General features: G+C 32.6%; 2 protein-coding genes across 3 annotated transcripts; both read right to left on the minus strand.

Annotated features, from left to right (window-relative positions):
* Positions 1-2,741: 2,741 nt before the first annotated feature.
* On the minus strand, positions 2,742-14,301 carry LOC111421296 (RNA polymerase-associated protein Rtf1). The gene is made up of 7 exons (XM_023054468.2): positions 14,080-14,301; positions 12,992-13,766; positions 12,583-12,908; positions 12,310-12,522; positions 3,264-3,548; positions 2,993-3,209; positions 2,742-2,936 (listed from the first exon to the last, which is right to left on the minus strand). The coding sequence occupies exons 1-7, from the start codon at positions 14,149-14,151 to the stop codon at positions 2,836-2,838; spliced, it is 1,989 nt and encodes a 662-aa protein (XP_022910236.1). The 5' UTR covers positions 14,152-14,301; the 3' UTR covers positions 2,742-2,835.
* Positions 14,302-14,502: 201 nt separating this feature from the next.
* On the minus strand, positions 14,503-23,970 carry LOC111422356 (DNA repair protein complementing XP-C cells homolog). Of its 2 annotated transcripts, none has more exons than XM_023055593.2 (7): positions 23,854-23,970; positions 19,593-23,719; positions 19,291-19,532; positions 15,295-15,520; positions 15,068-15,236; positions 14,858-15,012; positions 14,503-14,804 (listed from the first exon to the last, which is right to left on the minus strand). In XM_023055593.2, the coding sequence occupies exons 2-7, from the start codon at positions 23,679-23,681 to the stop codon at positions 14,628-14,630; spliced, it is 5,058 nt and encodes a 1,685-aa protein (XP_022911361.2). In that variant the 5' UTR covers positions 23,682-23,719; positions 23,854-23,970; the 3' UTR covers positions 14,503-14,627. The 2 variants fall into 2 exon arrangements, with proteins under 2 accessions (XP_022911361.2, XP_022911416.2); XM_023055648.2 differs by having other exon boundaries at positions 19,593-23,692; positions 23,854-23,948.
* Between the last annotated feature and the right edge of the window lie 241 nt (positions 23,971-24,211).

The following is a 24,211-nucleotide window of genomic DNA, read 5'->3' on the forward strand; positions in this document are numbered from 1 at the left end:
CGAGTGGTGTGCCACAAGGTTCATGTTTAGGACCTTTACTGTTTACGATGTTTGTGAATGAATTGCCAAATTTGTTCAAAAGTTCAACATTAATGTATGCCGACGATCTGAAGTTTTTCAGAACAATTTGAATCGGATAATGATTGTACCAGCTTGGAGGAGGACTTGACCAAGTTCTGTTCATGGTGCTAATCAAATGGGTTGTTGTTGAACGTTGCAAAATGTTAAATCATAACATACAAATAAAAGAGAAGTTATTCATTATGATTATCGGCTGGAAGATACAAGTCTTGAACGTGTGTCTGAAGTTAAGGATGTGGAGATTTGGTTCGACAGTAAACTGCTGCTCAGCGGCCACATAAGTAAGCTGTCTTCTGATGCCCTGAAAGTCCTCGGGTTTATCACTCGAAACAGCTGCGAGTTTTCCAGGTTGAGCTGAGTGTCTACTCTCTATAAAGCGTTCGCGAGAAGTAAATTGGAGTATTGTGCAATTGTCTGGTCACCAACAACTCAGCAATCATAACATCTTCGCAATAGACAGGTCGCAGAGGAAATATGTTAGATATATATATTTCCTAAAATTCCGACATTATCCTCCTAGAGGATGTGATTACTATCATGCGTTACTTCAGCGACATGATTCCAGTTCACTCGAATCAAGACGATAGCAACTGTGCGCTTTTGTTTGTAAACAACTTACTGCTTGGCCGTGTGACAGTACCTGAAGTCCTATGTCGATTAAATTTCCGAGTGCCAAGAATGTAGTCCAGGAACACTAAGACTTTCTTACCGCATAGGGGTAACACCAATTGGGGCCTATCAATAGAATTATGCGCGCTGCTGATTTTGTAGATAATAGATTGTGTTAATTTTGTTTATATATCACTTATTAAATTAGTTCATGTATTGTCACCTTTTTCAAATAATTTTTGGAATTATTATATTACCTTTGTTATGGGACTTATGTCTGTTGGGGTAATAAAGATTATTATTATTAATAGCAATTTATCGTCCACCTTTCATAAATGCCACAACCTTTATAAATGATTTGACAACTTATCTGGGAAACAGTAGTAAAAGTTCCTTGTGGGAGACTATTATTTATCAAAACTGCTACCTCTCCAAAGATTTTGTATCCTTGTGTAACAAAGAACCAACCAGAACAACTACAACCACCAGTACATGTATCGATCATAGTTTAATCAGATTGCCAACAAAATACAATAACTTAAATTTAATCTTTTTCTTACACCAGAAACATATCACATAGAAACTCCACTCAGCGGCATAAAATACGCATCACCTAATGATGACCAAATTTAATTAAGTTATCAAACTGTAATAACTTTTGAACGTATTACTCGATTTGAATAAGGTTTTTTTATTTGAAAGGGCTACCATTTGCCCATATTTCTGTATGTGCCTATCCGTGCAGGTAAAAGTTCAGTTTTTTGGTGAATAAAACTGAAGAACTCAAGATAACAGGTTCGTTTACTTAACCCGTTCACTGCTTTTAAATTTTTTTTGTAAATCTCATTCTCAAAACATATTTTTACACAAACCAAGTTTAGTACCTACTTATTTGCTTAGGCTGAACGTCTTGGTTGGTCACCAACCAAAGCATATATAGGAGGAGGTAGATAACAGAGTGTGAAGAGAGCCTGGTTTAGGAGAACCTAAACAAATGCCTGGGCCATCATTCGTGCTTTGATGGCAATACAGCCAGGCATTTTTTATCTAAGGATAAAGTTTATTATCATTTTTAATTTCATATGTTCTTAATTTTTTTCATTAGCAATTAACCAAGAATGTAAAAGAGTTGACTGGTGGCATAAACAGCTAGAATTATTCATAATTTGACATATGGCTATGATTCTCTGCAAACTCCAACAAAAACAGTATTTAAGATTAAGATCCAGTGAACTAGTAGATCACTCAATACTACCTCGTCTACCAATTCATTGTCCAGAAGTTACCTCATCTAGATAACGCTGAATATTTACTCAAAAATGGGTTGGAATTCGTCTTGTTGAAACAATATCTGATTCCAACAGGTTTCTTAGTGCAGGTATTTCAAAGTAGCATTTCACACCTACCAGCTGTTAAATTTCCGTCGACAAGAAAAACCCAATTAACTGCATTATTTTTCTTTGCTTTTTATTGTTATTAGAGTATCATTTTTGTATAGTCTCATGCGTCGATACGCAAACCAAGCACTGAGCCAATTTAAGTGTCATTGTATTTCATTTAAATTAGCGTACTTTAGTTTATTTTAGTATAGTTTAGATTAATTCTTCGATATAACAAACTTTCATTTTATCATGGCAGAAAGAAGCATGTGAAATTCCGATGAAACCACGATAAATTAATTCAACGTCGTTCTCAAAAACGCGAAAAATATCACATCAATTAATCAGTCCAAGGAACTCTAGTCAAAAAATTATTGTTAAATAATAAAATGTTTATAATCGCCGGTTATTAAATTTTGCTGTACATTTAAATAAATGAAAACAAAATTTACTTATATAAAAAAAATTCTTTTATTTTGGAAAATTGTACATGTTCTCCTATAATTCGCTAATAATACTTAAAACATAAGTAAATCATATTCATTTATGTACAAATCGGATACAAATTATATAATAAAATAAACGATTACATAAAACATTAATTAATCTGAATAGTCAGTTTCCAGAAACATAACATTACATTACATTCTTTCGATGATAATATTGCATCATCATAAATACACAATATTAATTTTTCCTAAATTTATCGCTTACTGTTTATAATTTAAGTATTTGATTTCGTATTAATTTTTAGTTGAACAATAAACTAAATCAAACCGCGTTTTTTCTTGTAATCCTGTAAGTTTAAACTTCGTTTTGGTCCTAAATCTTTTGAAACTGTTGTTGGCGTTACACTTACTACGGGATCTAAAAAAAATATTTTTTATTATTATGAAATATTAACATTCAAGATTAACAATTACTTGTTAAAGGAACTTCTAAATCGATTTTTATATCGAAGTCGTGAGCGGAAAATAAATCATCCTGAGAAACTTGAGTTGGAGCAGTCGTTTTTTGTTCAACTTTTTCTTTTGGCTCTTCTGGTTTTGTCTCCTCTGGTACAGTCACAGCTTCTTCTTCCGCAGAAGCTTTAAAATTCATTCTAGGTTTTGTTGAACGTCTCGTAAAAGGGTCGTCAATCTAAAATTATGATTATTTAATCTAAATTATGTTGTTGTTTATTTGAAAACTAACTTTTTTTCCTTTATTAGCCCGCTTTTCTTCTAAAATTGCTTTTTCAGCTTCTTCTACATTGCGTTTTCTGTTTCTATCATTAATGTAAGAGATACTAGAAATAGTCGAGGTACGCATTTTATCTAATTCAGAAGCTCGTTCTTCTAATACGTCGATTTTTTTGTTTATTTCTCTAACTATATCTTCGTCACCTCTTCCGACAGCAGAATCTCTGTCTTTCATTAATTGAGTTTTCTTCATTGCATAATTATATGTTTTTTGGGTAAATCTATCTTTTTCTTTAAGCTAGAAAGACATGTAAAATTTAATTTTCATAATGGAATTAGGTAAATAACTATTACGTTTTTCTGACATTATGTAACGTCACTTTTTTTATAACTAGTGATATAATGACCATTACATAACTACAAATTGATAAATTAACATCTGTCACTAATAGGATAAGTCAAGTTTTGAACAAAAATTGCTTTTTCAATAGAATTAGATAAAATTTTTTACTTAACACGTTATGAAAAGACTAATTTTGTTTGACGAATGTAATATTTGCCAAAACGAGCGAGTTTTGCAAATTACGTGAGTAACTATTACTGGTTACGTAAATAACTATTACAAACCTGCATCTGATATCATTAAAAGAATTTCTGTAAACAACAACAAAGTTCAAACGCGTATTGATGAAGTGAATTGAAAGCTCCTTGTGTAATTATTTGCAAACGACCTATTTCCCTATTATTGGCATATGTTTGTAAAAACTGCTGTTTGCAAGGATTTATTTGCATTGTACGCACAAATCCACGCATTATTTGCGTGGATTTGTAAGCCATTTAAAACAAAATGTACACAAGATGTTAGCAATATATTGCGTTTAAATAACTCCATTTAGTTGCTAAAAATCTGAGTGGTACATTGCATGAATCTCTTCAAATTGTCATTGACGCAGTAAACCAAATCCAAACAACGTATTAAGTACGCGGTTATTTGCTCAGTTGTGTGAAGAAAATGGCGAGAACTTTCATCAATCTTTCTTTGACACTAAAGTACGGTGGCTGTTGAATGGTTATGTTTGATAAGAACTTTTTCTCTTGTTGATACTATTTTAGAGCTTTTGGATGCTAAAGATCCAATTTTAAAACACAATTTGATAAAATGGAAACCATTGTCTATTTAATAGATTTGTTTAGTAAATTTAATGACGTTAACTTGCAGTTACAAGGTAACAATTTTAAATGTGATAAAATCAAATGCCATCCATTCAGATTTTTAAATATAAGGTTTGAAGATGTTTTAAATATATTAATACTACAATGGATAATCAATCCATATGGTTGGTTATTGAAAAAAAAGGATTATATTACAAAAGGAACTGGTCGCAATAAGCACTAACGCTGAAGTTATGGTACAGTTAAGAAACGGATATCAGCTATTTTGGCTTCAAAAAGATATACTTGTTACTCATTCCATATTGTCGGATATCACGATAAAGTTTTTCATTGCTTTTTCAATGTCATACACAGTGGAGAGAGGTTTCAGCGTGGTGCAGTTACAAAACTGGTCACCACTAATTGAGGAAATATAAGATTAACACATTTGAAATTGGTTAACTTTAATTTGAAAATATACAATATTAGCTAAGCAGGCGGTCTAGCCCAAACGGAAAAACATGACAAGTGGTCTATAAGACAAACAAATTGGGGATTACACCCTAAGGCATCAATTAAAAAAAAACCATACATTTTTAGACTTAATAAAGCGTAATCGCGACGATTAGGTGCGAATCCACAATGAGAATATTTCATGACATTTTCGTCTCATGAAATAAAAATAGCAGGATAACTTTAATTTCGTTGTGGAAATAGGGATTGAAATACATGATATACTAGAGATAATCTCGTGAAACAATGTGTCATGAGAGTTTCATTGCTTGTACAAGTTTCAACGTATAAACATGACTCTTGCGAATTTCGCATGAGACAATTATTTCACGCGCTGCACGTGAGTTGCGCTGTTGTGTCGTAAGATTTTTTGTTTCCCCAAAAATGAGTTTTGCAAGTGAAAAAAAAAATTGTTTAAAAAGATAAGAATGTACTGTTAACTGGACAAGAAGTATGATACTGCCAGTTTATCGAATTATATGAATCCTATCCTAATTTGTGGGACGGTTCGCCCGAAAACTATAAAAATAGAAATTTTCGGAAATCAGCTATCGATGAAATTTGCAATTAGTTACGAGTTCCGACTCAAGACGTGAAGAATAAAACACCTTCGTTGCCAATTCCAAAACATAATCATGAAACGAAAACGCACTAAAGGCAGCAACACAAAATTTGGAAGTAAAATGGTAATTTCATGATGCCTTAAAATTTATAGATGGAGATATTGCCATGGAACATCTCTTCCTCGGTGGAAATAGTAATACAATAAGGATCACTTTTTCAGTTTCTAATTCAATTGGTCTTCTTAGTACACGAAATGTAGCTAACGCTAAACCAAAAGCATTTTCAATTATTCTCTGTGCCCGTGATAGCCGGTATGTTTCCACAACTGTGGAAACAGCGTATTCATAGACACCTTATATCATGAGAGAAAAATTTCTAAACTTGGGTGTTTCACAGGAATATCTATGTTCTGTGGAAACATATCTGAGATACATTTCTCATAAAACAAAAATCTTATGAAATTTTAATCTCCTTGTGGACACCTAGCTTTTCAGCAAATTCAGCCTTCTCATACCTGAAATTGCTTACAGAAAAAAAAATATATATAAACCTTGTATAAATCTAGTAAAAATGCTGCAAAAACTGATGGAAAATGATGTAATTTCTAACTCATATTTAGAATTTCATCCAGAATCAGCAAATTTGTAGCTTTTAAAACCATTTTCCTTATAAATATTAAAAAATATTATAACTTCTCATATCTCTAGTTTCAAATTACACAAAGAGGGTTACTTATGACGCGTACTGTATACAGGAGGTTTTAGCGAGACCGTTCATTAGACGTTTATGGGGTTCTGGCCAAAATAAAAATTTGAGAGTTCAGATTTAATTATAATCAATTGCGTTCTCTTGGACTAAAATATTTCCAGATTTCTAGTACTTCCGGTTATACCGGAAGTCGCCACGGCTGTCTAGATCGTTTGGACACTTTACTATAGCACGTTAACTTTATACGTTACATAATATTTTTTTCCGTCGACTGTGTATTTATATGATTTATAAATGTATACAAAATCATTCATTAATGACACCTATTAATAAATGATTTTCTATTAATAAACGATTTTAAGAAAGTCCGACCGAACTAATATAGTAGTCAATTTTTCTCCAATCAAATTGGTAATACCGACCAAATCGACCACTATATCTATTCGGTAAGACTACAATATTAAGTTTTGACTTTTGACACATTAAGAGTGAGGTTTTTATTTTGCCAGTGATAGAATTGGGAGATTTTTCAACGAGGGATTTTCTCTATTTTGTTGAAAGGACAGTTAACGGAAAAATATTGTAACTAACTATAGTAAAATAAACGTATATTAAAATGCGATTAATTATCTCAATAATTAAGGCGTTCGCTTCGCTCGCTCACGCGTTAAAATATCTCGATAATTAATCGCCTTCATTAATAGACTTGTTGGTTAAATAACTATAAATGGTACCCACCATATTTTATTACTTCGTCGTCTCATGTTATTTCTTTTATACCCGACATGTCCCATACTTAACATTAATAGTTTGGGAGATAATTAGGGTCTTTTGAAAAATGGACACATATCTTATCGATATGAACCTAGTGTGCCATGGAAAAGAAATGTTTTTTGCATTTTCGATTAATTAATCACGTGTTAATCCGACCAAAAAATGTAGTAGATAATGAAGCGGAAGAGGTGAATACCTTGGCTTACTTCGCGACCAATCCCAACGCCTCAATTCGACCTGTTCAAGAAGATCTGGGAATCATACTACGAACTTTGTCACGCTTTTCATGTATATAAAATAAATTAAGAATTTCTTGATGATGTGTAAATATTATTTTTGTAATTCGCGACGGTAATGAAAGCTATTACAGTACTCAAACGGGTGCTGTAATGAGACTCCTTACAGCATCCGATGCTATAATGAGATTTTAGTAACATTTTATGGAACCAGTTCAAGTTGGTAACATTGGTCATTTTCTGAAATTTTCTTCTTAATCTTCTTCTCTTCGCACCACGCCTTAAATTTAGCGTACTGTTGTTCGTACCTTTCGTGGGACTTCTCTGGAAGTAGTGTTTTAATAGAACTCTGAACAATTTCTCTTATTTCGGGAAGTGTACATGAAGCATTTTTTTTCAGGTGTATACATTTTGTGTTTAGACAATTTCTAATAGACTGCCTAAGTCTGACGTCACAGAGGTGGGCGAAGCTTATAAAGACTCCAAACAGTTTCGTTGCTAACCACAGTTGCTAGATAAATCGCCAAAAAATGACATTTGAAATGTCATCACTTAGTTTATTTTATTTTAACACTAATGGAAAATTGCATATGGTGATTTACCGTTAGCAACACAGTTCAATTCAATGTATATTTCTATTTTCAAGTGTTACGGTGTTACCAACTGCTACATAGCTATTTCCCTACATTGTCAAAATTTATTTTATTTTTCTAAAAAAAAAACGGATAAAAACGCGAATAACAAAGAATAGCATAAAAAACACGTTTCGTAAGACTTAAAGCAGTCATTCATTAAAAAACTCGTTTTTAAACTTGAATTCGTGCATTTCAAGCGTGTCTTAAGAAACTAATTTTTTAATATACTATTTCGTTATTGTTATTGATTTGAACTCTTTTTAGTACTAATATTTTTTTTATATTAAGTTTGTTAATAACTCATGAAACATCTGTTTTCCATCGCACACTACTATCCGTGCAAAAAGTCAAGCCCCACTTTAGAGATCGATATCTTCGTAACCGCTCGATGGAAAAAATTGCGGTAAAGTTTACTGCGTATCACATGTTAATTTGGAAATTCTCGGGTCCGCGGTTTTTCTTTTATCGCGAGATAAGTGAAAAAGGTACCCGATTTTTGAGAGTGCGTTACGTAGAAATATTCAGTGATTATAACAAACTTTGTCGCAATTTTTTTTATCGAGCGGTTGCGAAGATATCGATCTCTAAAGTGACTTTTTGCACGGATAGTAGGTTCATATCGATAAGATATGTGTTATAAAAGACGCCGAAGACCACCAAGTAATAAAATATGGGATATGCCATTTAAAAAAATTAAGTTATGGTACTTCCAAATTTCGAAAAGTTAACGTATCCAAAACATACTCCATCATGTTGCTTAACCCTAGGATAGTTAACCAATAAAATAACTATAGTAACTAAATGCTCGCCGGGCCTGAGAGGCCCGGTTTATGCATCCTAGGGTTAAGCATGTTCTGAATTCTAAATTGATATCCCAAATTGATAGCCCTAGAGCAGATTTTTTTTTAGAAAAAATCGAATAACTCGAGAACGGCCGAATCAAATTGCAAAAAGTAAAGTAGACAAATATAAAAATAATGTAAAAATATACAGGGTATTCAATTTGACAAAATAAAGTAGGTGGTGACTTCTGGTATAACCTGATATGCTAGAAATCTGAAAATATTTTAGTCCAAGAGAACGCAATTAATTATAGTTAAATCTGAATTCTCAAATTTAGATTGATTTAACATAAAACATAAACGTCGAATGAACGGTCGCTGAGACAACTGTATACAGGATGAATTATTACTGTTATTAGTATCCCGGCAGACGATAGTTGCTAAACCGTTTGAGAAAGAAAAAAATTTTTTTTACAAAAGTTGTTTGACTCACCACTTTCTATAGACAAGCTAAGCCTTGACGTCATAGAGATGGGAGGAGCTTATACAGCAAACATTTTCGTTGCTAACGGTAAATCACCATATGCAATTTTTTAATTAGTGTTATAATAACATAAACTAAGTGATTTTTTAAATGACATTTCAAATGACATTTTTTGTCGATTTATCGTTAGCAATGAAATTGTTTGGAGTCGGTATAAGCTCCGCCCATCTCTGTGACGTCAGACTTAGGCAGTCTATTACGTAAAACTATTTTCAGTGATACAGGCTGTTCCATTTAGACGTAACGGAGAGTATGTAGATTTTTTTAAATGGAACATGTTCTTAAGATATTCAATTGTTTTTATAAAATGTGTCTGTTGCAGCATCTTTTTAAAAACGATGTAAAAACGACATTTTTTCCAATTTTGCCTTAAAAGTATCTCAGATAATAGTCAAAGCCAGTAGGTAAATGATAGTATCCAAAGATAATAGATACGCTATACAGCGTGTTCATAAAGCTTAGTTAGTTACTTATCATACTTATCATTAATTAAAGGGAACTTGATGAGCAATTCAACTAGCACACAATATACAGGGTGTTCCATTTAAAAAACTTAAGAAAAAGCCATTTGAAAAACATCAAAAGTAGCTAAGCTTTATAAACACCTGTATGGTGTATCTAATATCTTTGTATACTATCATCTACCTGCTGGGTTTGACTATTGTCTGACGTAGTTTCAAGGCAAAATCGGAAAACATGTCGTTTTTACATCGTTTTTAAAAAGATTTTGTAATGGGTATATTTTGGAAGAACAATTGAATATCTCAAGAACTATGAACGCTGTGAAATTGTAACATATACGGTTGTATAAATAAATTTAGTTGTATCCATTATATGATAAAATAAATAGGGTGCTCCATTTAAATAAACTGACGTACTCTTCGTTGCGCTTAAATGGAACACTGTGTATAAGTGAAAATAATTTGACGTAATAGAAAGTGATGAATCAAACAACTTTTGTATAAAATATTTTTTTGGTTTTCAAACGGTTTAGTAACTATCGACCGCCGGCGCCGAGATACTAATAACAATAACTCACCCTGTATACTCATAAATGTCATCTATGACAATAAAAGGGTGGCGTTGTTGTGTTGAATCAGAAGATTGGATTGCATTGGATCATCAATACAATAGAAAGAAAATAGAAAGCGTACATTCGAATGAATCAAATCTACAACAACCAATAATGGGTCCTTCCAATCTTTGCCTCTAGGATAAACATCACTAATCAAGAAAACAGCTATTGTTATACCGGGTGTAACAGGATCATGGTACACCCCCCGTATCTCCATTAGTTTTGAAGATAATTGATTCAAATTTGGGACATCCTATACACATGATAAGAGACAATTTTTAACATACAAGTAATTTTTCTTTCAATACCAGTTTCGCCGGAAGTGACACTAACTTTAGATTTTGAAATGGAACCCAACCCAACCCAACCCAACCCTGTATATTATTACATTTTTGAAATTTGAATAATTTTCTGAATCCAATGCTACCACATAAGTGACATTTCAAACGTCAATATTTTTTAGAATTTAGTGTTTAATTTGCCATTTAAGTGTGCCATGAGAGTTCCGTTTTATTCTAATTAACTCGTCTAATGCAAGAAAAATCTAAATTCCGCCAAAAATACCAAATTACGTGATTTATGTGCAAATAAAGTTCATCAAAATGACGGAATTTACATTTTTCTAGCATTAGACGGGTTAATTACAATAAAACGGAACTCTCATGGCACACTTAAATGGAAAATTAAACATTAAATTCTAAAAAATATTGACGTTTGAAATGTCACTTATGTGGTATAGTAGAAACCACGAGAGCTGGCAGTGACAGATCGCTTAAAAATGGTATGAATCAAGATATGGACGTACGACTTAGATTATTTCACCACATACATTTAAATGTAGGTTATGTTAGTAATGGAGGTTATATGTCAAACATTGTCAAAGATATTATTTAATGATTTTCCTTTCAAAGAAAACATTTTCGGCTTGTGAAAACACTAACAGATTCATGACAACGTTCACAAGACGTTTCGATTTGAGGTTATAATTATAGAGTGACAACCCTTAGAAGAACAGACGAACTTTTTCGACGTGGCCATTTGAATTGTACAGCAGACATATTAAACTAATGCTATCTCTTTCCAACACACATTACTCTCTAGCGGTTTGTGAACTACGTATGGCATTTGTAAGAGCGGAAAATGATGATTTACTGCCAGCTCTCGTGGCGTCTACTATACCATTGAATTCAGAAAATTATTCAGATTTCAAAAATGTAATAATATACAGGGTGTTTCATTTAAGAATCTAAAGTTTATGTCACTTCCTGCGCAACCGGAATTGAAAAAAAAAAATTGTATGTCAAAAAGTGTCTCTTATCATGTGTATAGGTGTCCCAAATTTGAATCAATTATCTTCAAAACTAAAGGACATACGGGGAATGTACCATGATCCTGTTACACCCGGTATGCATTCATCTGAATCAAGTGCTAATGATTTATTTGCTATGACTAATATTTTTTTGTGACATTTTTTTCTATAATACCTGTCAAATGGTTGTAAAGTTGGCAAAATTAACAGGGAGTTTTGTTTAATCATGTTTTGAAATAAATATGTCACACCGACGTTTGAGCTTTCGTTATTCAAAAACGTTCGTTATTTACTATTTATTTACCTAGAAAAGGTATTTTGTTCTATTTAATTACTTTGTAGCACGTTTTTACAACAAATATGTACTTGTAGTCGAAGTTGATGTTGTAGTCCATTTTTAACCAGTTTTTTCTTTAATTTAAAGGTAACAAAGGTTTTTCCAACAAAAACCTTTGTTACCTCTAAATTAAATATGTACTTCGTTAAATTCGTATTCATCTAAAAATGTATTAGCATTTTAACCTCAACTATTTAGTTACTGAAAATGTTACTAAAAATCAGGAAAACAACATAAATTTTATAAGGGTCCTAAATAATACCAACAGAAACCCTAAAAAATTTACATCAAACTCTCCTTTCTTCTTTATAAATTCAATTTAAAAAACTAACTCAACCAACTTAGTACATGAACTCTGGAGTTATAGAAATTAAGTCCGTATTGTATGAATTCATAGATCAAAAAAAATCAATGTTTCATAACAACTTACTATTCGATCAATATCCTTTTCATTAAACTCATAATTTAACGCTTCCTTTATATCCAATTGTTTTTGCTTAATAGTTTCCAATTGAGGCATCGGATTCCCAGCTTCAGCTGTAGCTTCAACCCACTTTTGATATTCAGATTCAGTAAATTCCTGATTAGATACAAACTCCAAACGAAACACTCTCTCTTGAGTGCCATGTCGCACCCTGACACCCTAAATCGCCAAACATACAAACAAAAACATTACATTTAATTCACTTTATTTTCATCTTACTTTATTTGTTCTCGTATTTCCTAAATTATAAACTTTCGCCGTTTCATACACCCCAATAATTTCCACCGCCCTATAAACCGGTAAATTGTGGTGTTGTCCAATTCCAATTTTTGTAAAACAACCTTTAACGATTCGATCAAAAAATGGTAAATGCACAAATTTTTCCAATTTGTGACGAGACAGTCTTATAGAATTCAATTCGTTTCTAGTTGGAACGTATGCTGGTTTTTTTTGTTCTTCCTCTTCATTATCACTAGAACTAGAACTTGAAGACGAACGCGATCTTACTGATGCGGGTTTTGATGGTGCTGGAGAACTTCTACCACCTAAAAAATTAATTAATTTTGTTTATTATATATTTGACATAAAAATGACATAAATTTTCTCTGTATTAATTTATTCTTTTTACCTTCACTTTCACTATCATCTGAATAAATATCTGAAGCTTTCAATTTAACCGAATTCTTATTTGTAGTTAAATCAGCTTCTTCCTCATCTTTTTTCTTTTGTTCTTCTCTCCTGGCAATTTCCAATTCCTCCTTTCGTTTTTGCCCTTCTCTTTTAGCCTTCAATTCAGCCATAGCATTAACCCTCTTATCAACTTTCCCCCTATTTTCTTCGATATTCTTCTTCCTCTCTTTACTTCTTTCTTTATGATCAATTGAGCTATAATCTGATTGAAGTAATTTATCTTTGTCTTTCTCTTTCGATTTATCTTTATCTTTTGGTTTCTTCTCTGGCTTTTCTTTCGCCCGTTCCGCCTTTTTCGCTTGTCTTAATTTCTTTTCAATTTCAAATCGCGTTTTCATTAATTCTCTTTGTTCAATTCGTTTAAAAATTTCAGTTTCGCGTTCTTTTTCGGTTAAACTTGCTAAACGAGCTCGATCTTCTTCATCACCCATTAATTGATCATCATAACCATCATTAAATTCTTCTTCAGAATAATCTGAAGAATCAGATACTTCACCTTCTTCAGTTTCGGAGTTTTCTTTAGCAGCAGGAGATGATGATTTATTATTTGTTTCAGCTTCTTCCTCTTCACCGGAAGAACTTTTTGATTCTCTTTTGGAACGTTTCGATGTTTTGGGGTTTTCATCTTCACTTTCTGAGTCGGAATTCGATATGGAACCATTACTTTTTGGAGATTTCTTTTTGGTTTTCTTCTTTGCTAAGTTTAAGAATTGCTGGAATGAAAATAAAGCTCTTTAATCTTCATTTTCTTTAAGAATGGACATATTATTTTGTATTGATTGACCTAGAACTTGTATAATGTAAAAAATAAAAAAGATTATAAAGATTTTTTGTTGGTTTATTTTCGTAAATGAATTGACCAAAAAAGCAAAAACAAACTTTGTGTACGAACGAACACGGGGACGTATGGAATGCATTTACAATAAAAATAGATTTTGGAAGCCGCCAAAGTAAAGGCGTCGCATTTTCGCCGATCTTTAAAAATGTTAACCTATAAAATAAAAGAGACGTTAGGACAAAACTTACGCCGTCCAAATCGCTGCTTGAATCGTTACTGGAGTCCGAATCGATGAGAGCCTGATTTTTGCGTTTGCCCATTTTATCAGAAAACTAAATAACTTACACCCTAACGTTTAAACTAATACTTAAAGTAATTATTAATAAATTATTCACGTTTTGTCACTGCTCTGCGTTAACGTTCAAGCAGCCATGTTTTAACTGAAGTTAGCTACCAAGGTTACCAACCTCACAAAGTAAACTTAGGAACGCTATTTTTACACATATTTTATTCATTCATTTAGATTAAACATAAAAGATTATTTTAAATTTAATTATTAATAGCATTTAATCCATTAATTAACAAATTAATACATTTGGATGGATTTTCGCAATTTAAAAATTTTTCAAGGTCATGTCACCAAAATTTCTTTAAGGTTATTTAAACGTCACTTAATATGAAAAAATATGTATTTCTTACAAAGTTGGAGCATAAAGTACTTAAATCTTATAAAATACTGATTAATAATAACACAAATATTAATAACAAAACAACAATAACAATTACAAAAAAAAAATTAACTTTGTTTCTTCTTTGAACCCTTCAAATTTTTCTCTTTTGATTGAGGATTACCAAAAGCATATCTTCGGTTTAAACGTTCTCTAATCAATAAACCTTTTATTAATTTTTTCCAATTATCGTAAATACGCTTTTCATTCTTCTCCTTTTCTTTCTTTTCAAATTCTTCTTGCTCCTAATAAAATAAATTTAAAAAAAAACTTAAAAATGAATTAATTAATTTCTTACATAAATCCAAGCTGCGACTACTTGTTCGGAAAATTCTTCGCATACAACAAAACCATCAAACACTGGGTGGCTAAAACCTGAGTGAAAATCGAAACCTGTTACGGCTGGAGCACAATCGATGTTTAATTTTCGTGCAACTTTATTTAAACCAGGGACTAAAAGTAATTAAATTAAAAAAAAAAAAATGAATCGTTTTGTTATTTTTAGTACATTGTAAATGAACAGTTCCTTTTGGTAACATTCGAGGCTTAAACAAATCAACGTTTCCATAAGCATTCTTTGGAACTATTCCATTTTCAGCAGTTGGGGGCACATATTCTTCAACTTGCCAAATACCAAATATTTCAAGCATTTGATCCGTTATGATGGTATTTGATAACTATGAAAATTAAACAATATGTAATTTATAACGGTATTTTAAGATTATTGAGTTATACTCTATCATATTTTGGTCTTGCTTTAACAATTTTATAAGGTTTTTCGCCAGGTTTTACCACTTTAGCATCTTTTAACCAAATCTCTCTTGAATGTAAAGTATAAACGCAATCTCTTGAATAAACCGGTTCGTTTCTTACAAATCCAACTGTTAAGGCATTTGGAGGATAAATCGCTTGGAATTTTAAAAGATGACGTTCAAGAACGTAAAGTGGATGATCTTTATATCTAAAAAACAACAAAAAATATACTCATTTCAGAGCCAATTTTCATTTGTTTTGATGATAAAAATTCGAGATAGATTGTTATTAAATATTTCTACATAATATTATTATTATTATTGCCGGGCTAAGGGGAGCGGCCCTCTCGTTACCGCAACCTATAAGACTATATTGTCCTGAGGTCTTGAACCTTTATGTCAGTAGGTGTCAAGCGAATTTTACCGAAAATTTTGTGTCTTAGACGGCCTCTGGCAACGCAATTGCACAGTATATATTCAGCTGTTTCTGACTCATCGTTGCAAAGTCGACAAGTTTGATCCTCAGCTTGTCCAATGTGGAAGAGGTGGTATTTTAGGGGACCCTTTGCTGGGATATAAAACCTCTTTGGTTTTGTTTTGCGACGGAGTTGTCATACTCTTCGCTTGTCTATGACCTGGAAGTTCTTTCCAGCGTAAGGCTACCATTGAGACCTCCCAATTGTTGATTATTTGTTTTAGGTGGCTTTTTTGTAGTCCACAGCCAAGTTGGGGTCCAATGAAGGGCGTGTTCGCTGTTTCTTTGGCCAGCTTGTCTGCCTTCTCATTGCCCTCAATGTTGCTGTGACCTGGAACCCACCCTAGGGTAACATCATTGCCCCTAGCAAGTTCTCTCAGTTTGCTGGTACACTCTCTGATCAGTGCGGAGTCACAGGTGTAGGCCTGAATTGCCTTTAAGGCGGCCCGACTGTCTGTGAAAATGTTTATGGATGCACCTTTTTGTCCCTTCTATAGGTTCAAAGCGGTGCAGTAGCTTATAGCAAGAATTTCTGCTTGGAAAATTGTTATGTCCATGCTGAGGGGCAATTTAATGTGGCTGTTTGGTCCACTGATGCCTATACCTACTCCGGATCTTCTTAGTTGAGGCCCTCCCTTCGCCCAATCATCCCTGCTTCTAAATATGACCTTATACGGCTGATGAAATTGTATTCTGTCGGTATAAGGTCCGTTTTAAATTCAATCAGGTGATTTAGACATGGGTCCTTAAGGATTTCGAGGTGTCCTCTGAGGTTGCCCTGTATCAACTTGAGCGAAGAAACAATTTTGAGTGATAAGGCACTTGAAGCTGCCTCCTTTTGTATATATAAATGTGAGACCGAGTATGGCTTCCAAAGCAGCCGTCGAACAGGATCTCATTGCACCCGTTATGTTAAGAAATGCTAACCGCTAGATTTGTGCTGTTGTTGTGCTGTCTTATGTTTTGCTTTTGGCCATCAAACCAATGAGGCGTAGGCGACCATGGGTCTGATTATTGATACGTAGGGCCAATGGGCAATTCGTGCTTTGAGACTCCAGTTCCTTCCTAAGAGCCTGCGGCAGATCTGGTTTGCCATGATGGCCTTTTCCCTCACCTTATCTATGTGTGAGTTCCAGATTAGTTTACTGTAGTTTACTGTATTTAACTTCTGTTTTGAGGTTAATAGTTCTGCTTTCAATGAGGGTGCTCTCAATTGTAGCTTCCTTCTCCGAGTGAAAGGCTTGCCATTGCTTCTACACCAAGTATTGGTGAGTAGTAGGGCTTTCTGCATTAGTTTAGTTATGATTGTATCATATTTACCTCGGATTGTGATTACCAGGTCATCAGCATACCCCTGAATCTTGAATCCGTTTTTTGTTAGGGTGTTCATCAAGTCATCAACTACTAGACACCATAATAGAGGTGGTAGCACTCCCCCTTGGAGACATTCTCTGAGCGCCTTTATAGTCAGCGACTCGCCTCCCAGACTGGCTGTGATCTGCCGACTTTTCAACATAGCTATACACCATTTGATTGTCGACGGATGTATATCTTTTACGTTTAGAGACTTCTCTATGGATTCATAGGAGGTGTTATCAAACGAACCCTCTATGTCTATGAAAGCACATAGGGCTATCTCTTTGGTTGCAATTGCCTCCTCTAAAGTGCTAGTCAAACCATGGAGAGCAGTAATTGTTGATTTTGCTTTCTGGTAAGCATGTTGGCTAGGGTGGAGTGGATTAGTGACAATCACTCCATTCCTAAGGTATTGATCGATTACCTTTTCCATCCCTTTGAGGAGAAATGAAGTTAGGCTAATTGGTCTGTATGCCTAATAATAGTAGTGAATATGAAATATTTCAGCTCTGCAGTTTTAAAATTATCAAGCTGCTCACGAGAAGCAACGTTTTACTCATAATGTCATCAGGATTATATCTTATAATCATAATAGGTACTCATAATCTCATAAGGATTATATTCTATTAAGAATATAGAGCGAATAAAGTTATAACAGTCTTTAAAAGAGTAAAATTTTATCTTTATGAAGAAGTTATAAAGTTTGCAATATTGTAGAACACATGATGTTTTCACGCAAAAATGTGTTTTTTTGAAATTACTTGATTGCTCGCAAAGTTATCAGAAAACTATAAACTTAAAACTTTATTTAATCGACATTTTACACAATCTATATTTCAGTATTAAAAAATAATACCTCGTCGCACTTGAGAGATATGATTTAATTTTGATATTTCTAATGGAACATGTTTGTATTATTAGATAGTGTAATTGTCTCTATCTTACTGATTTAATATACGCATCAAATATCTTATCATCTTTAATAGTTTTCGACATATATTTCGATTTTTATATAAAGTGGGCTTAAATATCTTCTGATATACAAGATGGCAGTTGGTCACAGTATTTTGATCAGTTGCTTAACGCGAATGTAGACACTGACATGGCCGAAGAGAATCAAAATGAAATAAGTGACGAAGAACAGAAAGCACCATCCCTAACAGAGATAGAAAAAGCACTTCAAAAGCTAGGAAATAATAAGTCACTTGGCAACGACGAAATCTCTGCGACAGATGCGGCGACATCGTTGTCAGAACTCTGCCACAGATGGTAGGAACTTATACAGCATTGATACGCTCAGCCAACAGCTATGGTCTATAAATAAATGAATAAAAAACAAAGGTACCAGTAACTACCTCGATGCGTATCATTCATGACCTAGGAGAAAATCTTGCAATCTTGGTTCCAGCATGAACTCGAAGAATAACTGTAGAGCAAAAATGAGAAGATGGGTCAAAGTGGACAACAAGTGTTATAAACTAAACTTTTTGCCGTGAAATGAACTATTTCACCATGTGTAGATGTAGCTAGTCAAAGCTGAAATGTTACCGATTTTCTGTGTCGATAGCAAGGATCGCCGTTTGTCTTAAATCTTTTACGAGATATTTTTGGAAGACTTCTCTCTTAAAAAAAATTATCTATATGTCTATGTTATTAGACAAATTACTGGTCATGCATTCTAAATATCTTTTTTCTTGCTTGTAACCTTAACATCCATCATTTCATAAATCAAACTTTCTGCAATCATCCTTAGGAATGTTAAAAAACGATGTATTTAAACAAATAATTGTTTGATTAACAATGTTCAGGTGAGGTTCTGGTAATAATAATCAAGGCAGAAACCAGAAAGAAAATACCAGGATAACAGCTGGAATGCAAAGGTTTACAACATTAGAAGCATGCTGTGTGATACAGTTTCTCATAGCAAAAAAGGGTGTTACTAAGACAGACTAGTGCGTACCCAACATCGCCAATGGACGTTCTGTCAGAAATACAACCACCTACAGATTATTGGAAGTAATACAAAAATTTGCAAAAGAAATCCAAGAAATCTCTGCAAAGAAAGATCTGTAGAAAGAAAGTACTGATTATTAATAAATAAATTTTATCGCCTAAAATCAAGTATATAAAATAAATATTAAAACTTACTCAGATATTGTTTTAGGTAAAGGTTGATCTAACTGTAGTCTAGCTAAATCATCATCTTCCTCCTTTTCTCTAGCATTACTAGGCGCTTTATAAGGTAACAAAGTTTGATCCCACCAGGACTGATCAATCCTTAATTTTCTAGTAACTGTATTCCAATTTTCGCAGTATCGTTTTGTGATGTCTTTAACGTGATTATCATTATCAAATCCAAGAATGTAAGAAACAGGATGGCTTGCTCTCGACTTTAAATAGAATATTTAAAAATTAGATTTAAAGTGTTTTAAGTAAAACAATACACTTACGTAGATTTCTTTAACGCAATGAACCTGTCCTTTAATAACATCAACACTAATCCATTTCTCTTCAGCTTCAGCAAAAACTTCGACCCAAACATTAATTTCTTTACTTTTTTTGAGCTTTTCTTTATCTTCCGCCTTCTTTTTTTCAATTTCAACTAAATCTTTTTTCATGGGCACTCTTCGTTTAACTTTTGTAGTGGTATTTAATGAAGAAATTTTTCCAGGTAAAAAGTCGGAATCTTCTTCACTCGAAGTTTTCTTTCTTTTTACCAATTTATGAAGATTCGTTTCTTTTTCTTGAGCCAAAGTTCCTTTCACCAAAGCAACAATATCGTTTCTAACATCTAATTGTTTACTTTTTTTCGATGGACTACCGCCAAAATATCTACTTTTATCGCTATCTGGCGAAGAAGTGGAAAATACTGAACGGGTTCGTTTTAACGGACTAGTTTTGGTTATTGAAGAACTCGGTTTAAATTCGTCTTCAGAATCAACTTGTTTCGAAACTTTACTTGGAATTTTAAGCCTGCTTAAATGCACTCTTGGACATTTATCTCCTGATGCCATTTTTAATTTTGCCAAGTTTGGTTTCTTTTTGTTTTTTGGAGGTGTGTCAGCTCCACCGTCTAATTGAGGAATTTGAGCGCCACTAAAGCTGGGTTCATCTTTATTATTATTTGAAATATTAGGAGAATTTGATGATTTTATAAGGAATTGAGGAGAAAATCCGCGAAATCCTTCAATTTCATCTGATGATTTTGTATTTATTATTTGAGAGGAATTAAATCCAAGAAATTCTTTGTCTTCACTTGGAGAATCAAAATTTTTTTTTACTAATTCAGTATTTTGTGTGGTATTAAATCCGTGAAATTCTTCATCTTCTTTGGGGGTGTCAGGAGAATTTGATACTTCCTCTTTAATATTAACAGGAGGTACAAATTTAATTTTATTAGTATCATCCTCACTTTCTTCGTTATTTTCTTCAACTTGAACATTATCTAAATTGCGTAATCTCGTGGGAATTGGTAATTTAATTTTTAAAAGTTCTTTTTTCGATGTTATTTCAGTTGAATCATTTTGAAGTAAATCTTTAGAATCATCTTGCAACGTTTCTGGTTTTGCAGGACTCTTTGATTTTCTTTTCTTTAAAGTTTTATTTTTAATAATTTCATCTGGATTTCTTAATGTTTCAGATTCTGCTTGTCTCTTATTTAAATTCTCTTCATTCTTATCATCTACAGCAGGACTTTTAGATGTATTTCTGGTTGATCTCCTTAATTTAAGATCAGTACTCAATAAGTTATCATTTCCTGTCTTTATGGGACTTTTAGATCTTCTTGCCGATTTCTTTTTCTCAGAAGGATTAATACTTGACAATTCCTGATTTGTTTTGGAATCATCTTCATTTTTGGGTTTAAGAACGGGACTTTTAGACATTTTTCTGGTTGACCTTCTTACCTTAAGATCAGAACCACCCAATAAATTCTCATTTTCAAGATTTGCCGGACTTTTAGATTTCCTTGTAATTTTCTTTTTCTTAGAGTCATCATCACCTAACAATTCCTCATTTATTTTAGAAATATCTTCATTCTCAGGTTGCAAAACTGGACTTTTAGACATTTTTCTGGTTGATTTTCTTATCTTAAGATCAGAACCACCCAATAAATTCTCATTTTCTAGATTTGTAGCACTTTTAGATCTTCTTGTTGTTTTGTTTTTCTTAGAATCATCATCAACTAACAATTCCTGATTTATTTTAGAATTGTCTTCATTCTCTGTTTGTAAAACTGGACTTTTGGATATTTTTCTGGTTGATTTCCTTATCTTAAGATCAGAACTATTTGTTTTATTTTCATTTTCCAACTTGACGGGACTTTTAGATCTTCTTGATTTCCTTTTTTTAGCATCAGCTGACAATTCCTGATTTATTTTAGAATTGTCTTCATTCTCAGGTTGCAAAGCTGGACTTTTAGAACTTTTTCTGGTTGACTTTCTTATCTTAAGATCAGAACCACCCGCTAAATTCTCATTTTCAAGATTTTTCGGACTTTTAGATCTTTTTGCCATTTTCTTTTTCTTTGACTCATCATCAGCTAATAATTCCCGATTTATTTTAGAATTGTCTTCATTCTCAGGTTGCAAAGCTGGACTTGTAGAATTTTTTCTGGTTGACATTCTTATCTTAAGATCAGAACCACCCGCTAAAGTCTCATTTTCGGGATTTTTCAGACTTCTAGATGTTCTTGCCATTTTCTTTTTTTTAGAGTCATCATCAGCTGACAATTCCTGCTGTATTTCAGAATTGCCTTCATTCTCTGCTTGCAAAACTGGACTTTTAGATATTTTTCTGGTCGATTTCCTTATCTTAAGATCAGAACTAATTGTCTTATTTTCATTTTCTAACCTAACAGGACTTTTAGATCTTCTTGATTTCATTTTCTTAGCATCAGCTAACAATTCTTCGTTCCTTTTCGAGTTGTCTTCATTTTCAGGATTAAAAATTGGACTTTTTGAACTTTTTCTGGATGATCTCCTTACTTTGAGATCAGAACTACTCGTTTTTGAGTCATTTCTTTTAGAATTATTTTCATTTAAGCTTTCATTTTTTAATTGTTGAGATTTTTTTGTTGATTTTGCCTTCTTAAAATCATCACCAGAATTTTTTCTAGATGTTTTTTCTACTTTAACATCATCTTTTTTGACTTCTTTTTCATTTTTTGATTTACTCTCTTTTTCAATCTTTGTTTCTTGTATTGTTGGACTTTTTGAACTCTTCCTCAATGATCTTCTCACTTGACCGTCTTTGTTATCAACAGTTTGATCTTTGCTTGCGCAACGTTTCAAAGGTTTCTTTTCAAAATGTTTTAAGCTAGTGTTAAAAGATTTATCTTTATACGTTCTATTAAGATTAAAAGTAACTCTTTTTGTATTTTTCTTGGTACTCCCAATTTTTTTTGAACTTTCACCTAAATTTTCTGGTTCTTTTTTATTTTTATTGCTTAGGGAGCACAATTCACTTTGAGGTGGTCTTAAAGGCTCTGTTTGTAAAGATAAAATTAATCTACATTTAACACCGAGCGATCTTAAAATGCAAATAAAAATATAAATGTACATTTTGTAATTTAATGCTTCTTTTTTAAGCATTTGTTCTTGTAATACTTTTTCGAGGGGTTCATTTAGTTCCATTTGTGTATTTTTATTGATAATCGTTTTTTTATACCAACCAGTAATATTTTCTAAATAACTTAAATCTACTCTATTTGTTGGATAACAATGTTTTGATGGTAACAAAGATAAAGCTACACCTAATAAATTTTGATTACTCAAAATGGAATTTACATGAAAACCATGACCGATCCAACAAAGTAAATGAACTTTATGCACCAAAACTTGGTTTTCTTTTTTCTTTCTATTAATCCTTCTTTTTATTGCTGCCATTAAATCTAAGGATTTCTTCTTTTTTACATTTCCAGGTAAATCTATCGTGATTTGAACACCTTCTTTCCTAACCAGGGATTCATCTTCTTTATCTTCAACTTCTTCCCAGTCAGATTTATTTTCCCCATCAGATAATGTTTCAAATTCAGATGACCCTAATGAACTATAAAGAGCTTTCTCTTCATTATATAAGATATCATCCACATCCATATCTTCATTTTGAACCTCCTTAGCTTTTTTTGCTTTGTAAACTTCAATCAACTTTTTTGCTTCTTCAAATTTCTGATTAAAAGTGCTGATATGTTCAAAATTATAAGTTGTGGAAGTTGTGGGAAGTTCATTTATCTCAGCTTTAGGTTCATTTTGAGTCGATTTATCATTAGAATCTGATTCAGAATCACTTAATCGATCAAGGTCAGTATTCTCATGCACAATTTTCTCATCTTTTTCTGTCGTTTTTACTGTATTAAAAAAAGATGAGTTCAAATCTAGTTTTGAAGGTGATGTTAAATAAGTTTCTATATCGCTATCGCTGGAACTGTCTTCAGATAATTGAAGATTAACTACAGGCGATTTCTTTTTCTTTGGCTTATCTTCATCGCTGCTCCCATCCGAAGCATGTTGCCTTTTTTGTGAGTCCTTTGCTCGTCTCATGATATGTTTATCTAATACCCACGAATTAAACAAGATTACTAAAAACCATAACAATTAAACAAACAGGTTATAAACCAATCATTAACAATCAATGATATTGTCAAGCATTTTTGGTGACATTTTGTGACTTCTTTGTGATTATTTTAACCCTACAAAGTGGATTTTACATTACCTTTTATGTATAAAGGGAATAATTTAACTTTTCTTAACCTATATCGTCTCTAACACACCGGTTATCCGCTATTATTTTAATTAAACAAAGATTAAGTTTGTGCGCATGATTTAAAATGGAGTTTTTTCCCGCCATAATTTAAATGTTGCATAACTTTGTGATTAAAAGTATAGAATAAATCAAAAAAGCTTTATTTCCTCCATTCAATCTGATTGATTTTAATATCCCAAAATTAACTTTTTTTGCAATTTACATTTCAAATCCGCTTCGCGCTTAAAAATGATAATTTATCAAGATAACCCTTAGATGGCGCCACAAATTTGTAATGCAAAATTATTATTTCATGTTTCGTTTTTAA

Source organism: Onthophagus taurus, chromosome 1 (assembly GCF_036711975.1).
Source record: "Onthophagus taurus isolate NC chromosome 1, IU_Otau_3.0, whole genome shotgun sequence".
Taxonomy (NCBI): domain Eukaryota; kingdom Metazoa; phylum Arthropoda; class Insecta; order Coleoptera; family Scarabaeidae; genus Onthophagus; species Onthophagus taurus.

Excerpts from the sequence above, each read along its gene's own strand:
- LOC111421296 (XM_023054468.2), bottom strand. The coding sequence starts at position 14,151 with ATGGGCAAACGCAAAAATCAGGCTCTCATCGATTCGGACTCCAGTAAC. Across the intron at positions 12,909-12,991 it reads AGATGATAGTGAAAGTGAAG|GTGGTAGAAGTTCTCCAGCA; the intron begins GTAAAAAGAATA and ends TTAATTTTTTAG. Across the intron at positions 3,549-12,309 it reads AAAAGGATATTGATCGAATA|CTTAAAGAAAAAGATAGATT; the intron begins GTAAGTTGTTAT and ends ATGTCTTTCTAG.
- LOC111422356 (XM_023055593.2), bottom strand. The coding sequence starts at position 23,681 with ATGAGACGAGCAAAGGACTCACAAAAAAGGCAACATGCTTCGGATGGG. Across the intron at positions 15,521-19,290 it reads TTACCTAAAACAATATCTGA|ATATAAAGATCATCCACTTT; the intron begins GTAAGTTTTAAT and ends GTTGTTTTTTAG. Across the intron at positions 15,013-15,067 it reads AGGAACTGTTCATTTACAAT|TCCCTGGTTTAAATAAAGTT; the intron begins GTACTAAAAATA and ends AATTACTTTTAG.